General features: G+C 46.2%; 1 protein-coding gene across 1 annotated transcript; it reads left to right on the top strand.

Annotated features, from left to right (window-relative positions):
- The first annotated feature begins 5,023 nt into the window (after positions 1-5,023).
- LOC116687036 (extracellular calcium-sensing receptor-like) lies at positions 5,024-6,905 on the top strand. Its single transcript, XM_032512130.1, is given in 5 exon segments — positions 5,024-5,334; positions 5,769-6,057; positions 6,155-6,296; positions 6,299-6,404; positions 6,737-6,905. Coding segments are annotated over 5 exon segments (1,017 nt in total).
- The last annotated feature ends 6,295 nt before the right edge of the window (positions 6,906-13,200 follow it).

The raw sequence follows: 13,200 nt of genomic DNA, 5'->3' as shown, positions 1-13,200 counted from the left end.
ACATTTTTCAGTTCATACAGTAAATTTTTGAGTTTGTAAAGAAAAATGCTAATACCGCTATTTCTTTGAAAAACATTCCTTATTCTTCACTTTCTGTAATGGTAGAACTGTTGTGGTTTGGGGTTTTGTTGGGGGTTATTTTCCCCGTTTGGCCTTCCTTGTGTTTTTGCCTCGGTTTTCTCCCTAATTTGGTGTTATGGATCCTGTCTTATGTTTCCCTGTATCTGTTTGTTCTGCTTCCTGTTTTGATAGTCAGCTTCCTGTCTTGTCTTGTCTTGTCTAGCTTCACGTTTGGCTGTCTGATTGTCGAGCCCCGCCCTAATGTGCTTCACCTGACGTCTCACCTGTTCCCCATTCCTCGGTTACCTTTGTTTAAACCTGTGTTTTCTTTGTCCTTGTCAGATCTTCTGCCTGTCATGCCGTCGCCTTGTGAGTTTGTTGCCTCACCAGCTCCCTGTAAGTTGTCTGTTTTGCTGTCACCCTTCTCCCTGTTGGTTTTTTCTGCCAGCCTGCCTGATCCTGCCATTTCCCGGCTTCCTCTGTGGTTTTCCCTGTGAGTTCCTCGCCAGTCCCGGTGTGCCTCCCTCCCAGTTTTGGTCCTCTGCCTCTCGTGCTGGGTGTATTTATGTTGGACTGTGCCTGTCACAGCATTTCTTTGGACTTATTAAATAAAACCCCTCTGAACCGTTTAATCCTGCCTCCCCGTCTCTGGTTTGGGTCCTCCTTCCTGTCCCGTAACAGAAGGATCTGACCTTCGAATGGACCCGCGAGTACGTGTTCCATCCACTCCTCCACCCTTGGATCCGTCGGCGGGCCTCATGTCCGCAGCATTCCGCCGCATGCGAGTGGATTCCACGGAGACCTGGCATCTAATGATGGGTGAGTGGGAGGAGGTGGACAGAGAGTTTGCCTCCCGGAGTCCGCTGAGGAGTGCTTAAAATCCCTTGCCCGGTCGCCGCCGACGCGGACCCCCAGCGCCATCTGCCGCGCGGATTCCCAGCCTGTGTTGTCAGTGGCCGCTGACCGAGTCCCCACGAGTCGCCACCGCCAGTCCCTCCAAGAGGTCGAGACGGTCCCGCTCTTCCAGAGGGCAGCGTCCAGCGCGACTGCCGCCGGCGCGGATCCCCAGCCGACGACTGCCGCCGGCGGATCCCCAGCCGGCTCCCGCCGCCGCGAGGCGAACCCCCAGCCGCCGGCTCCCGCGCCGACGAGGCAAACCACCAGCCGCCAGTCCCGCCGCCGACGAGGCGGACCCCCAGCGCGGCTCCCGCCGTTGAGGCGGACCCCCAGCCGCGGCTCCCGCCGCCGAGAGGCGGACCCAGCCGCCGGCTCCCGCCGACGACGAGGCGGACCCCAGCGCCGGCTCCGGACGAGGGGACCCCCAGCTGCCGGTCCCGCCGACGAGGCGGACCCCCAGCCGCTGGTCCTGCGATGAGGCGGACTCTCAGCCGGCGCCCACAAGACAAAGTCAGGGAGTGCCCACTGAGCTGTCCTCCCTGGGAACAGACCAGACCGGCGCCGTCCCCCGCGACCCAGACCGGCCGATGTCCTAGCCCCCTTAGTCCTAGTCACCCTAGTCTTGTGTCTGTCCCGGTTTCTGTGTTTGTCCCCTGTCCTTGTCTATGCCGGTGCGTATCCTGTCCCAGTGCTTGTCCCTGTGCCTACATCTGTCCCAGGTTGTCTCAGCCCCTGTGTTTGTCTCTGTTCCAGTTTGTCCCTGTCCCGGTCACCGTTCCTGTCCCCGTCTTCCTCCCTGTCCCTGTGTCCACCCCGTCCAAAATTGCCGCCACAACCGATCCGTCTGTAGTCACACTGTCTCCGTCCGTCCCACCCAAAATCGCCCCTAAACCCGACCCGCCTGTCTCCATGCTGTCCATCCCGTCTATGTCCACGTCTGTCCCACCTGTTTGCTCAGAGTCGGCGTCCCCTTAGAACACTAGTATGCCCTCCCGTGGTCAAGTATTCCTAGTGTGCCCCCGTGGGCTAGGTTTCCAGTGTGGCCCCCAGGCTTCCAGTGCCCCTAGTGCGCCCCCCTGTGGGCTTCCAGTTCTCCTAATGTGCCCTCCCGTGGGCTTCCGATGTCCCTGTGCGCCCGGGACTTCCTGGTTCCCAGTGTGCCCCCTGTGGGCTTTCCAGTGTCTAGTGCGCCCCTTGGGGCCTTCGGGGTCTTCGCGTTCCTAGTGCGCCCTCTGTTGGGCATTCTGATGATCTTAACCTCCAAGCTCTCTCTCGGTCCCTCTTCGATCCCGTGTGGTGAGTAACCACATTCTCTGTATCTCTCTCCCCTTCTCTGTTTTTGTTTGTCTCTCTTCCGTCCCCTGTGTCATTGTTTTCTCGTTTTGGTCTCTTAATCTGGTCCCTCTCGGTCTGGTCTTCTTTCGTTCCATCCCCTTCTGGTTGCCTAGTCTCATTGTTTTTTTTTAATTGTTTGTTTCTTTATTTGTTTCTTTATTTTTTCTCTCCCTGCTTCGGTTTCTTTCGGTCCCGGTGCCTGTCTGTCTCCCTCTCTGTGGTCTAGTCACGTCTCGCTCTGTCTGTCTGGCTTTTTGCGTCTCGTCTTCTCCATTTTTGTCTCTCCACCCTTCTCGTCCAGTCTCTCGGTGTTCCCTCTTGCACTGTCCCTTTTGCTTTGTTTTTTGTTTGTTTGTGTGGGTGTATCTCTCTTTCCCCATGTCTGTCCTGCTTTCTGGGTTTCAGTCCCTTTTTCTGCCTGTTTGTGTAGGTGACTCCCCCGTTCCTCTCCGTTTCTAGTGTTTTTTGCCTTTTCTATCTAGGCTGCGCTGTCCCTGCTTGCTTCTCCGCTCCTCTTCTGTTCTTCTCCTCCTAGTCCTCTCTTGTCTTTCTCCTCGCCCCTTCCCGATGACTCGTCTCAATCGCCCTGTCTTTCTTGCTTTCTGTATCTATCAGTCTTGCTTTCTGTACCGTATCTGTCTGTCTTGCTGTCTGTGCTTCTCCCTCTTTTGGTTTGGCTCTGTGTCTTTCTGGTTTTATCAATCTCTCCCATGTCTCTCTTGGTCCCTGTGTCGGTCTAGTTCACTTTGTCTCTGCGTCTTGTTGTCTCTTCCTCTTTCTATGTCTGTCTGTCTTGCTCTCTGCGTCTCTGTCCCTTTCTCTCCCTCTGTTTGTTTGGGTGTATCTCGCTCTCTTTCCGTGTGTCTCTGTCTCTCACTTTCTGTGTCCTACTCTCTGTCTCCCCGTCTCTCTCTGGCTCTCCCTCTCTGTGCCTGCCTCTAGTTCCTTTTCAGCTCCCTTTCTCTGTCCCTCTCCTCCAATCCCTCGCTGTTTGTTGTCCTCGCCCTGTCTCCATGGCTCTGTCTCTGTTGCTCCCTGTGTCTGTCTGTCTTCTCTCTGTAACTCTCGCTCTGTTGTTGTCTCGGTCTGCTCTCTCTCTCTCTCTTCTGTTGGTTGTCTCTCTGTTTCTCCCTATCAGTTTTGCTCTCGTCCTGGTGTCTTTCCCTATGTTTTTTCGTTCCGATGTTGTCTGTCTTGTCCTTGGTGTCTCTCTCGCTTTGTTCTGTTTGTTTTGTCTCCGCTCTCTGTCACTGTCTCTCTTTAGGTGCGTCTCTGCGTTCCCTGTGTCTGTCATGCTCTCTGTGCCTTTCTCTCTCCGTGCCGCGCTTTCCTTGTGTCCCTACCCTTCGTCATTCCTTGGCTTTCTCTCTGGTCCCCGCTCGCCACCAGTCTCCAGCCCGTTCTGAAACTCCTTGTGCCGCTATTAGTGCCTTTCTTGTTGGTCCTTTGTCCACATCCCTCTCTCACCCTCCTCTGGTCCTCCTCTCGCTCTTTTTCCTCAGTCCTTCTCGCTCCCATCGTTAGTTCCTCCTTGCTCGGGCTCCTTTGTCCTGCTCCCTGTGTCCTTGTGCTCAAGGTTGCCTCTGTCCAGTGTCCGTCTGTCCCTGGTTTCCCGTCCCTTGGCCCTCGTTTCCAGTGTCTTCGCCCTTTCTGGGTTGTTTTTGTTCCCTTTTGGGGTTTGTTTTTTTGACATCTGGGATCTGTCTTTGGGGGGGGGGGGGGGGGTACTGTTGTGGTTTGGGGTTTTGTGGGGGTTATTTTCCCCGTTTGGCCTTCTTGTGTTTTGCCCGGTTTTCTCCCTAATTTGGTGTTATGGACCTGTTTATGTTTCCTGAGTTCCTCGCCAGTCCCCGGTGTGCCTCCCTCCCAGTTTTGGTCCTCTGCTCTCCCTGTGCTGGGTTGTATTTTGTCGGACTGTGCCTGTCACGCATTTCCTTTGGACTAATTAAATAAAACCCCCTCTGAACCGTTTAATCCCTGCCTCCTCGTCTCTGCGTTTGGGTCCTCCTTCCTGTCCCGTAACAAGAACACAAACTTTAATCAATTTGGTCATGTTTTGATTTGGAAATGAATGTGCAGTGTTCCCAATGCATTGCTATTATGGAATTAAAAGCTATTCTAAGGATGTTGAGCATTATTCATTTTTTACACACACTGCTATTAGTCTGAACACAACTGTACATTTGGGAAATGTAAATGATGCGCTGCATGTGCATTGCCCTTTATCATAATATGCAACATAAACGCATGCGCTATGCCTTATGTGCGCACACTCACATTTAAAAAAATTCATAAACAGTGTCAGTAAGTAAACAGTTACTGTACATGTGAGGTGTGTGGGACCAAGAGAAATTATGCCAGATGAACAACATCAAACTTCCTTCGATAAGTCCCTGTATCTGCTTTACTTACTATGCAAATAAACAGAACAACCCATTAAAGGTGCACATTTGTTGGACTTTACTGTAATGAGCTTAAACATAACAAAAAAGATGAAAGAGTAGGACAACAATTTGAAGATATCTGATGTTAACATTGAAAGATAGATGGACATGTAATGCAGATGACATTGTACTTGCAGCCTAAGAAAATATGCTTTGACAATATTCCATCAAAGACTAATGGGTGAGGACATCCTCTGTCTGACGTACAGTAGTAGGAGGGAAGCTTCTGTCTTAAAATCTATATAAACCTGTGAAAAGACACAGTATTCCCATCCAGATATTGAGAGATGGAGATCTCCACTCTCCGTATTGGCCTGATCCTGTTTCTGGGTTTGTGTGAGCTGAACTCAGTTCTTGCCCTGAATGGTTCTGTGGATGATGTTAAACAAAGGGCTGGGCTTACAGAGGACAGGACTGGTGCTGGGGTCAGCACTCAGGCTTCATCTGTGAAATGTAAGCTCCAAGGTACCACTCGTATACCTGCATTTGCAATGGATGGTGACTGCGTTATTGGTGGTGTTTTCTCTATACACTACTACATGCACAGAGTGAAGCATAACTACACCACCATGCCTGAGCCACTAAACTGCACAGGAAGGTTAGTAAGAAGGAGAAGTGGGGGATAAGAGGATGTTACAATGTGTGGGGATAGAAAGGTTTAGATTTTTATGATGTGAATACAATTGTATTAGAATGGTTTTGTATTGAATCAAAAAAGTAATCTTTTTTCATATACATTTCCAAATCAGTAGGTAATATATGCAGTAGAAAATACTAGATATGAAAATACTACATGTGAAAATACTATATGTGAAAATTTGATTTTTTGTATTTTTTAACAAGTTTCTTTAAAAAGTTAATTTTTATTGTTAACCTAGATGCAAAAGAATGACTACCTTTGATGTTTGTGAATGTTGGACTGATATCTAATCCTGGGTTTTGGATTCTGGTGCTTGTTTCTTCCGTTATATGTATTTTCTGTTAAAATAGTGAATTGGAAATTTGAATTGTGACTTGAGTGTCTCTGCGCAGCATTAACACCCGTGAATTGCGCTTCTCACGTGCAATGATCTTTGCCATCGAGGAGATAAACAACACTACAGAGCTGCTGCCAGGAATCAAACTCGGTTATCAGATCTACGACTCGTGCGCCTCGGTGCCCGTGACGGTGCATGTGGCATTCCAGCTTTCAAACAGCCTGGACCCGGTTTTTTACACTGGTGACAGTTGCTCACAATCTGGTATGGTGATGGCTGTCATTGGTGAGACTGGGTCCACGCCATCCTCACTGTTGCGCCGCTGGTTATTCCTATTCCTCAAGGTCAATATTTGGATTTTGGGACTCTTTTGTCATATAGACCAGTGCTAATTTTATGTGCCTTTCCCAGTAAATAAATCACACTTTTGTTTCCCTTCAGGTGAGCCATTTTGCTACTTGTGCATGTCTGTCCAATAAGCAGCAGTACCCAAATTTCTTCAGAACCGTCCCTAGTGATCAGTTCCAGCGATTAGCGCTGGCCAAGCTGGTAAAACAACTTTGGTGGACTTGGATAGGTGCTGTCCGGTAAGATCGGACTATGGCAATAATGGTATGGCGTCTTTTTTGGCCGAGCACAAAGAGGGGGATCCTGTGTGGGAATACTCTGAATCTTCTATCGGACCAACACCGTAGCAGGTTCCAGAGACGTAGCTGATGTTATCCGCAGGTTTGCTGTTTCCGGTGCCTAACGAAGGTCCTGGACACAAAAGCACAATTGTTAGGAAATATAGATGGGAAAGATTGTTTTATTCGAGTAGTCAAAATTTTGTAAATGTATCTTTTTTTCATACGGGAATTTACAAAATACTAAAAGGAATCTAATGTTTGTAGATGAACTACATTGGTACCACCATTCTTAAAAATGCTAATTTAATATTTTTACTGCTTAATAGGTCTAATGCAATGCGCTATAATTTCTAGCAAGGGCAAGGACAGCTTGGTTGTTTGTGGGCATTTGCAGCATCGGAGGACCTGAGGACACTTCTGCTGGAGGAGAGCTGTCGCTGAGCCTCTCCACCTCGGCGCAGTGGATAGCAAGTGAAGCAATGTACAAAACACAGACCATGCTGAGGTTCCGTCTTCTGTTCTGGAGCCAGCGATTGGCATTGAGCGATCGTCATCCAGGCTGAGAGACTTCTTGCTGGATCTCTCTCAATCTAAAGTGCTGCCTCTCCAGTCAGTGCTACTGAGTTCTGGGAGGATCGCATTCAAGCACGCTACGGAAAAGTGAGAAAGGGGTAAGACAGTTCAGGCCCACCAAGCTTCAATAAAGATTAAATATTGTATTCAAATGTGTCAGGTAAAGTCTATAGATCTAATGAGGCTCTGTTGCTTACAACTGAGAATAAGGAAAATAATTAATTTAAACACAATCAAAACAGGATAGTTCATCAAAGGAAAAAGGTGTGAATATGTTTTGCCTTTACTATAGTTGACCAGTTGTCTTATGCCTGATTTGTGTTAATGTGCAGGTAGTGTGAATTTAACTTAAAACAAATAGGCACTTACAAACTGAAACAGCAACAAGAAAAATAATAAATAAAAAAGAAAGTCTGCAAAACCATTTTCTTTGGAAAGTAACTGAAATTATGCCGTTTTTATGGATAAATGACAACAATATAGATCAGTATAGAGTTTCTCGAAAGATGTTTGGCAGGTAAGAAAAAGCAGAAACCTAACACATACTAACAATAATAATAAAATAAACACAAGAAATGAATCATAATTCTTGGGGTTTTTTTATTTTTTGGTTCTTTTTATGTCATGTGTTCATTAATGCAAATGTGCTTTGGTTCCAGACATTCAGTGTAAGGAACAGGAAACATCAAATCTGCGGATAACATCGCTACTCTATGGAACCTTGCCTCGTGGGTGGGTCCGATAGAAAGATTCAGGAGTATTCCACACAGATCCACTCTCTTGTGCAGCGGCCATAAAAAAGGATCGCCATACATTCTTGCCTAGTCCGAATCTGACGGACAGCACCCGATCCAAGTACCACCAGGGGTTTACGCTGGGCCACGCTGCAGCCGGAAGATCACTAGGACGGGTTCGAGAAGAATTGGTGTACTGCGGCTGAGGGGACAGACAGCACAATAGCAATAGGCTCCTGAAGGGAAAGCAAAAGTGGTGATTTTAGTTACTGGAAAGGCACAGAAAAGTTTTTAGCACGGTCTGAATGACAAAAATGTCCAGCAAAATTCAAAAATATTACCTTGAGGATGTTAGGAATAACCAATATGCGCGAACAGGTGATGGATGGCGGGACCCATCTCACCAATGACAGGCCATCACAACCAGATGGGAAACGTCACCAGTGTATAAAAACCGGTCCAGGCGGGTTTGAAATCTGGAAGCCACTGGCACCGTCACGGGCACGACGGCGCACGAGTTCGTAGATCTGATAACCGAGTGGTATCCTGGCAGCACCTGTAGAGTGTGTTTATTCCTCGAGTGGCAAAGTCATTGCACAGTGAAATCGCAATTTCACGGTGTAATGCTGCGTCAGAGCCACTCAAGTCACAATCAAATTTCATGAATTCACTATTTTAATCGAAAATCACATAGAACGGAAAAACAAGCCCAAATCCAAAACCCGGATTAAGATATCAGTCCACCTGTCACAATATGCAAAGGCAGTCCTTCGTTTTGATCGTGGTGAACAATAAAAATTAACTGGTTAAAACTTGTTAAAATATACAAAAAATCAATTTGTCACGTATAGTAATGTTCACATGTAGGTATTCATATCTAGTATTTTCTAATGAATATATTTACCTTACAGATTTGGAAATGTATATGAAAAAAAGATTACTTTTTTGATCAATAAAAACCATTATAATACAATTGTATTCACATATAAAATCTAACCTTTCTAGCCCACCATTGGTAACTCCCTTCTTATCCTACACTTCTCCTTCTACTAACATCCTGTGCAGTTTAGTGGCTCAGGCATAGGTGGTGTAGTTAGACTTCGCTCTGTGCGTGTAGTAGGGTATAGAGAAAACAAACAAAAAGTTAACGCAGTACCATCATTGGCAACTGCAGGATACGCGTGGTACATTGGAGGCTTACAGTCAACAGAGAAGCCTGAGTGCTGGACCCAGCACCAGTCCTGTCCTCTGTAAGCCGCCTTTGTTTAAACCTCACCACAGAACCATTCAGGGCAAGAACTGAGTTCAGCTCACACAAAACCAGAAACAAGGATCAGGGCCAATCACGGAGAGTGGAGATGCTCCATATCTCAATATATGGTGGGAATTACTGTGTCTTTTGTCGACCTATGGTTTTATATTGTAGATTTTAAGACATGATATGCTTACCTCCTACGTAGCTGTTACGTTAGACAGAGGATGTTCCTCCCCCATTAGTCTTGATGGAATATGTCAAGACATATTTTCTAGGCGCAGTACAATGTCATCTGCATACATGTCCCATCTATCTTTCAATGGTAAAAATCAGATATCTTCAAACTTGTTGTCCTTACTCTTGCATTTTTTGTTATGTTTAAGCTCCTTACAGTAAAAGCCAACAAATGTGGATTTAATGGGTGGTTTGCCTTCTGGGTGTTACTCTCTGAACAATATTAAGTAAAGACAGCTACAGGGCTTATCGAAGAGAAGTTTGATGTGTTGTTCATTGGCATAATTTCTCTTGGTCCACACACACACACATGTACAAGTAACTGTTTACTTACTGACACTGTTATGAATTTTTTAAAGTGAGTGTGCGCCAGAGGCATAGCGCAGCGTTTATGTTGCATATTATGATAAAGGGCAATGCACAGGCAGCGAATCAATTTTACATTTCCCAAATGTACGTTGTGTTCAGACTATATTAGCAGTGTGTGTAAAAACATGAATATGCTCAACATCCTTAGAATAGCTTTTAATTCCATCATAGCAATGCATTGGGAAACACTGCACAGTCATTTCGCCAATCAAAACATGACCAAATTATAAAGGTTTTGTTCTTGTTAAAGGGACAGGAAGGAGGGAGACCATACAACGCAGGAGACGAGGAGGCAGGGACATTTAACGGTTCAGAGGGGTTTATTTCCTAAGTCCAAAGGAAATGTGTCAGTTGCAGGCAAAGATTAAGATTTGGTTACGGAAACTTTAAAAGACACAAGAGTCGCTCATGAAGCCAGCGTACACCTTAACACAGTTCTCCCCGTCATACTGATAAATACAACAACTAAAAATGGTAGGAAACAAAGGGGAGGTTTAGTGCAAAAATAGAGCAGTACGCCAATAAATGGCGAGTAAATCCCGTGTTGATCCGTCAAACAAATTCTACAACTCATTATGTACCAACTTCACCTAATATAGTTTACCAACTAGTCTTTCAGGTGGAACGAATAAGAAAAACCTTATCCTTTTTCTATTGCGGATGCTACCTTCCACTTACACAGCGGGAGTCGATAATGGAATGCTACCTCGAGCGCGGGCCCTTGTTTTTTTTTGAGTAAAATTCACGCCACTTGTACAGTATCACTATACCAGTTCTGATAATGAAATCCATTTGTCCCGCAAAACAAAAATCAGCTATATAAAACAGATCATTTTTGAATAATCCGGCAACTGAGTGAGTCCTGTATCCATAAACTAATCTTTTAAACTTTGTACAAGAATTGCCCCGGGATAGTTCGCGTTGATGTCTCTTTCCAGTCTGGCATAACTTACGAAGTTGGGCATGCGAGTTTGTCACTCCAATTTACACCAGGACTCCCCTGGACACCCCACACCTAAACACAACTATTGTGAAATATTTGCCCGAACCCTATAACGTGAGGCGACACCATCCCTAATTTCACTATGATAAAAAGAAATTTAGTCCGGCGAACCTGCCACGGATTGAGGTATCAGTCACACTCGCATTAGGAAGTAACACTGTCAGGCCGATACAGAAATTACCAGTACGTTACACCCCCAGCACACTTCACCACAGCCTCACCCCCCCTATCTTTTCACTTTGTCCCCGGCCCGACATCTACCCCTACCTTTGGGAAAGGATATTCACCAGCTCCCACTGCGTTTTGGTGTGACACACAGTTCATATACTACGCTAAATTCTTGCAAACCATAAATACCCCTGCAACGAATTTATTTTTGGCGCCGTCAATTCACAAAGAAACTTGCTTAGGAGGGCTCCTTTTGGTTACCCAAGCACCACAACATAATTTCAGTACCCATCTAACATAAGGAGGTCGTTGTTCTCTAGACGACAGACTTGACAAATTTGAACAAGCCTAATCCTTTCTGCTCAGAGTTCAAGAAAAACACCTGAAGTGCGGTATGCAGCTGTGTGATATTCAGTACATTATGTCATCCAATGTGTTTCCGGGTGTGTCCGTTGCATCTGACCGCGATCCTCCAGGAAACTCGTAAATTCTGCAGAAAAAGGAAACCGACATTCATGCTTTCTATGGGTGGATCACTACCTATCCCTATTTAGGTACGTTAACGTCGACGCGCCATTTTTATTGTATATTTTTAGTCCTTTACTCCTCTCGCCGATCGGACTGACATTTGACATTTCAGGACACAGAAAAGTCAAAGTAAGAACGTATATATCGACAAAAAAAACAGACTGGTCGTCAATAAAAAGGACCGGGCCTCGGATAGTGGCTGGGGGTCGCAAGGGCACCTGGCACAGGTCAAAGGGAACCGCGGACCAAATAAAGTTTGGCCTCAAATTAAGGAGGGGGAAAAAATGTGTTAGATTGCTCCTCAAAGCCTTTCAAAATGTATCATGTTAGTGTCCTGACCTTCTTCCAATTAATTTCACATCTTAACTATAATTCATGCTTTTTTCCATTAATTTTCTGGAGAGTTACCGGTACTCATTTAAAGTATTATTGTACGCTACCGGTCTTTATAGTCTGTGTGAGTCAGATGGGTGATTTGCGCAGGCCACTGTATGAGTAGTAAACGGAATAGGCAGGCTGCAACAGATGGCAAATATTCAACAAAGAACCCAAGAGAGAATCGAGACATTGGGGAGAAAAAGAAGGAAAACTGAAGAGCTTAGATGACAGGAGCAGCGCACGGCTAGCTAATTGAGGGGTGGGAGGAACTCCGCGTAGCCTTTTGGAGCTATACGCAATGCTAAGGCTAGCTAAACATCATAACGGTAAGTGAGGATGACGTTTAGACTACTCTTGTATTAAATCTACAAGCACAGTACTATACGGACCTATATTGAAAATAATTACCTGGTGTACCATTACAGGAGTTCAAACGTCAACCCGATGTGGTGTTAGTTAAATTACGAGCCGCCAAAATGCTACTTGGCCGGTGGACGGCGTTGCCGTTTTTGGAGAATATTATATGCAAAACGATTTCTTAAAAAAAGAATATCGTCGGGACCAGCGGAACTTCTACGGCTTTGATCATTTTACAGATATTCAAACAATTATACTTTTCAAGCAGAGATGGAAGATTAAAATCATGGCCTTCCTCTAGCCGTGCTCAAATAAAAATCGTGTACCTTCTGTGTTCAGGTCAAATTAAAGGGCCCGGCTTTATGTTGATTAAGATTCCGGAGATTACATTAACTGCTAAAAAGCACTTTTTTGTTTTAGTTTTTTTACTTTTTTTTTCCAGAGGATCCCGCTGATGTTTCCGTGACCCCAAGGAGAGTTCTGGCCTAATTAGAGAGGAGACATTGTCTCCCCAAACAAGCCGCTTAGAGTTTCTTTCCTAAAGACATAGGGGGGGAGGTTCCAGGAATCATCCTGGTGTCCATTCTCAGCGTGTGGACGCCTGTATTGCCTTATAAAGGCATCGTGCATGGTTTCTATAGTCACAGGACATACCCGCAATTAGTCACAGGGGCCAGAAAGAACGTCTGGGCGCGTAGCTTCCTGCTGTCGTCTCCCTGACCTCTATGTTTCTATTTCAGGATCAACTTTCAGTAAGGCAAGGGAATGGAAAGCACCCTGCACTGAGTGGAGGTCGCTGTATGCTTGCTCAACAGCGGTTAGGTTTTGGCGATCCCTTTTCCTCGTATGCTTGTGGGTTCTGGGACAGCCACCCCCAACGCTGATAGGTCGTGTTCCTGGCCTGTATAGCTCCAGCTCCCAAAGCTTCGTCCAGATCATGAACGGACATCGGTTGGAGTCCCTCCCACGCGAGCTACCAAGAAACGACAGACATATATTTTCTTATACACGTTTCTTCCATTTTTCCATCGTCGCAAATTTGTGTGGGTACTCGTCCCCTTTTTCACACTGAAAACACCGTAGCAACTCACATATCAAGAACGGCAGCGACTTGACTCCGCCAGCACAGTGGGGAAGCATTTTGCAAGAGTCAAGATACAGGTTGGGTTTCTGGGACGTACGTTGCTCGGGATGTACCCTTCGGGCACTACTGGCTGTCTTTTGCTTGTCGTGAGTGGAGGAGGCCCTAACGCGGGAAC

This window comes from Etheostoma spectabile, chromosome 3 (assembly GCF_008692095.1).
Source record: "Etheostoma spectabile isolate EspeVRDwgs_2016 chromosome 3, UIUC_Espe_1.0, whole genome shotgun sequence".
Taxonomy (NCBI): Eukaryota; Metazoa; Chordata; class Actinopteri; order Perciformes; family Percidae; genus Etheostoma; species Etheostoma spectabile.
This window is presented reverse-complemented; position numbering and strand designations above follow the sequence as displayed.